We start from the raw sequence: 2,930 nt of genomic DNA, 5'->3' as shown, positions 1-2,930 counted from the left end.
AACACGACGTCTCGCGCCGTGCGCACACGCTGTGTCTTTGGGTTGAGGATGCGGTAGGCCTTTGAGCCCTCCGCGTAGCCGATGAAGACTCCCGGAGTGCTCCTGTCGTCGAGCTTGCCGATGTGACCGAGCTCCTTGGCGAACGCAAGGCAGCCAAAGACCCGCAAGTGGGAGACCGCCGGCTTCCGCCCATGCCAGGCCTCGTACGGTGTCCTGCCGTCGAGTGCCTTGGTAGGCGAGCGGTTTAGGATGTAGACGGCTGTTAGCACCGCCTCTCCCCAGAAGACAGCCGGCATCCCTCTCTACTTGAGGAGAGCTCGAGCCATCCCCACAACCGTCTGGTTGCGCCGCTCGACGACGCCGTTTTGCTGCGGGCTGTACGGCGCGGAGTAGTGGCGCTGGATGCCCTCATCGGCGCAGTACGACGCGAATTCAGCCGCCGTGAATTCGCCGCCGTTGTCAGTGCGCAACACGCGCAATTTGCGGCCGCTCTCCGCCTCCACACCAACCTGCGCGCGCCTGATGGCGTCCGCCGCCTCTCCCTTACTGCCGAGGATCATCACCCACATGTAACGGGAGAGATCGTCGACGGGCAGCAGGAAGTAGCGTCGACCTCCTGGTGTGGCTGGCGTCACCGGGCCGCACAGGTCTCCGTGCACGAGCTCCAGCCTCTCCTTGGCCCGAAAACTCGCCTGTTGGGGAAAGGGGAGTCGTCTTTGCTTCGTCATCACGCAGATGTCGCAGAACTGCTCCACATGGTCGAGGCATGGCAGGCCTCGCACCATCTCCTTGGCACTTAGACGCTTCAGGGCCTCAAAATGAAGGTGCCCAAAGCGCTCATGCCATTGCCACGCCTCGTCGTCCCGACGGACAGCGAGACAGACCGGTTGTGCCACCTGCACATCAAGGACGTAAACTCGATTTCCACCTCTGGGTACCTTGGCGAGAAGGCGACCCTGGCGATCCCAGATGCGTAGGACCCCATGCTCAATCAGCACGCGTGAGCCGTTCTCATCCAGCTGTCCCAAGCTGATGATGGAGTTCCTTAGCGCGGGGATGTAGTAGACACCGGTGAGCAGCCGGTGCTCTCCCGCCTTGGTGGTGAAGATGACGGAGCCGACGCCCTTAATTTCCACAGCGGAGGCATCCCCAAACTTGACGGAGCCTCGCGCATCGGAGTCGAGCTCGGCGAAGAATTCCCTTCGACCGGTCATGTGGTGGGTGGCGCCGGTGTCGAGGCACCACCCCGTAGTCTTGTCCTTCCCGGAGCCATCGCCGAGAAGAGCGTGCGCTTTTGGCTCGTCGAGGTGGACGAGAGCTTTTGCGACTGGTGTCGCTGAGGATAGCTCAATGCTTGCATGCGCCATGAACAGAGCCGTCTCTTCCTCCTTCGCCTGTGCGACGTGAGCCTGGCCTTGTCGTGGTTGCCGACACATTGGCCCAATGGCCAAACCGGCCATAGTTGTGGCAACTGTTGTCTTGTGCCGGCTTGGGCTTGCCAGCGGCGCCGTCCTTGGCGCCTCCGCGGGCGTCACCTTCGGCACGTCCTTGTGCCCTGCCGGGGGGGGGGGGGGGGGGCTCTTCGCGTCTTATGCTGCTTGCCACGCTTGCGGCCGCCCGTCGTGGAAGAAGGCTCCCCCTTCTTCCTGTCACCAAGGCTGGGATCCCACTGCTCCCGAGTTAGGAGCAGCTTCCCGCCGGTGGTGATGGGCCCCGAGGGAGGCTGTGGTTCATCGGTGTCGACGACCTTGAGACGGCCTATCGCCTCCTCGATCGTCATCGTGGAGAGGTCCAGCGACGACTCGATCGAGCGAGCCATCTGCTTGTACTTCTCGGGAATGCACCGAAAAAGCTTCTCGACAGCTCTCTCCTCGGTGTAGGTGGCATCGCCAAACTTCACCATCTTGTGCAGCAGAGTGTTGAGACGGAGAGCAAAGTCATCAACGTCCTCACCTGGCTTGAAAGCCAGGCTCTCCCACTCCTTACGAAGTGCCTGCAGAGTGGACTTGCGAGCACGGTCACTGCCGATGCGTGCTGCGGCGATGGCGTCCCAAGCCTCCTTGGCAGTCCGCTTGTTGGAAAGCGAGAACTGCATCTCGGGCGGGACTGTGGCGATGAGGGCGTCCAGCGCCCGTCGATCCTCTAGGTGGTCGACGTTGCTGTCCTGGACTGCCTCCCACATGCGCCGCACCTGGAGCCTGACCTTCATGATCCCGGCCCACTCGACGTAGTTGGTTTTAGTGAGGGTAGGCCACCCAACACTGGGACCAACATCCCTGACCACAGTCCGGACCTCGTGGAGGCCGTGGTCCTGGTCGTTGCAGCCGCCGTCGCGGTGCGCGCCTCCACCTGGAGCGCGGGCGTGCTCGGCTGCCCACTGCGCTGTCCGCTCCTGTGCCACTTTGGCGCGATCTGCGTCGGCGCCGTCATCCGCAGGCGCGGAGCTGCTGGAGCTGCCGGGGCCGCCGCGGAGTGCCTTGGCATCCGCCGTAGCCTCACGGGCTGCTTCTGCTGCTGCTGCTGCTGCTGCTTCTACCTCCGCCCTGGCTGCTTCTACCTCCGCTCTGGCTGCTGCCAGCTCCTCTGCAGCCAGCCTCGACACCCTTGCCGCCGCAGCAGCTGCTGCTACAGCCGCTCGCTCACGCTCCTCTGCCACGGCGCGCTCGGCCTCCTGCTGGCGCCGCATGCTCGAGGTAGCCGTGTGCTGAGAGCGACCTGCAGACATGGCTCGCTGCAGGGGGGCTGTTGCGTGAAGAAGAGGCTGTTGTTGCCGAGCCGCTGCTCGACAGTCCAGAGGGAGGGAGGTAACCAGAGGCAGACGGAGCAACTGCTGCTACCGACTTGGGTTGCTCAGCTCCCGGTGAGGGAGGTAAGCAGGAAATGCTCAGGGTACAAGATAACCTGGCTCTGATACCACTTGTTAGACCTTT

The 2,930-nt window shown here is 63.3% G+C and overlaps 1 protein-coding gene across 1 annotated transcript; it reads right to left on the bottom strand.

The window, feature by feature from the left end:
- Nucleotides 1–302: 302 nt before the first annotated feature.
- Nucleotides 303–2,686, bottom strand: LOC141040953 (uncharacterized). The gene is made up of 2 exons (XM_073507066.1): nucleotides 1,603–2,686; nucleotides 303–1,336 (listed from the first exon to the last, which is right to left on the bottom strand). The coding sequence occupies exons 1-2, from the start codon at nucleotides 2,684–2,686 to the stop codon at nucleotides 303–305; spliced, it is 2,118 nt and encodes a 705-aa protein (XP_073363167.1).
- Between the last annotated feature and the right edge of the window lie 244 nt (nucleotides 2,687–2,930).

Source organism: Aegilops tauschii, chromosome 2 (assembly GCF_002575655.3).
Source record: "Aegilops tauschii subsp. strangulata cultivar AL8/78 chromosome 2, Aet v6.0, whole genome shotgun sequence".
NCBI classification, from domain to species: Eukaryota; Viridiplantae; Streptophyta; class Magnoliopsida; order Poales; family Poaceae; genus Aegilops; species Aegilops tauschii.
The sequence above is the reverse complement of the archived record's forward strand: the minus strand, read 5'-3'. Positions and strand labels throughout refer to the sequence as shown.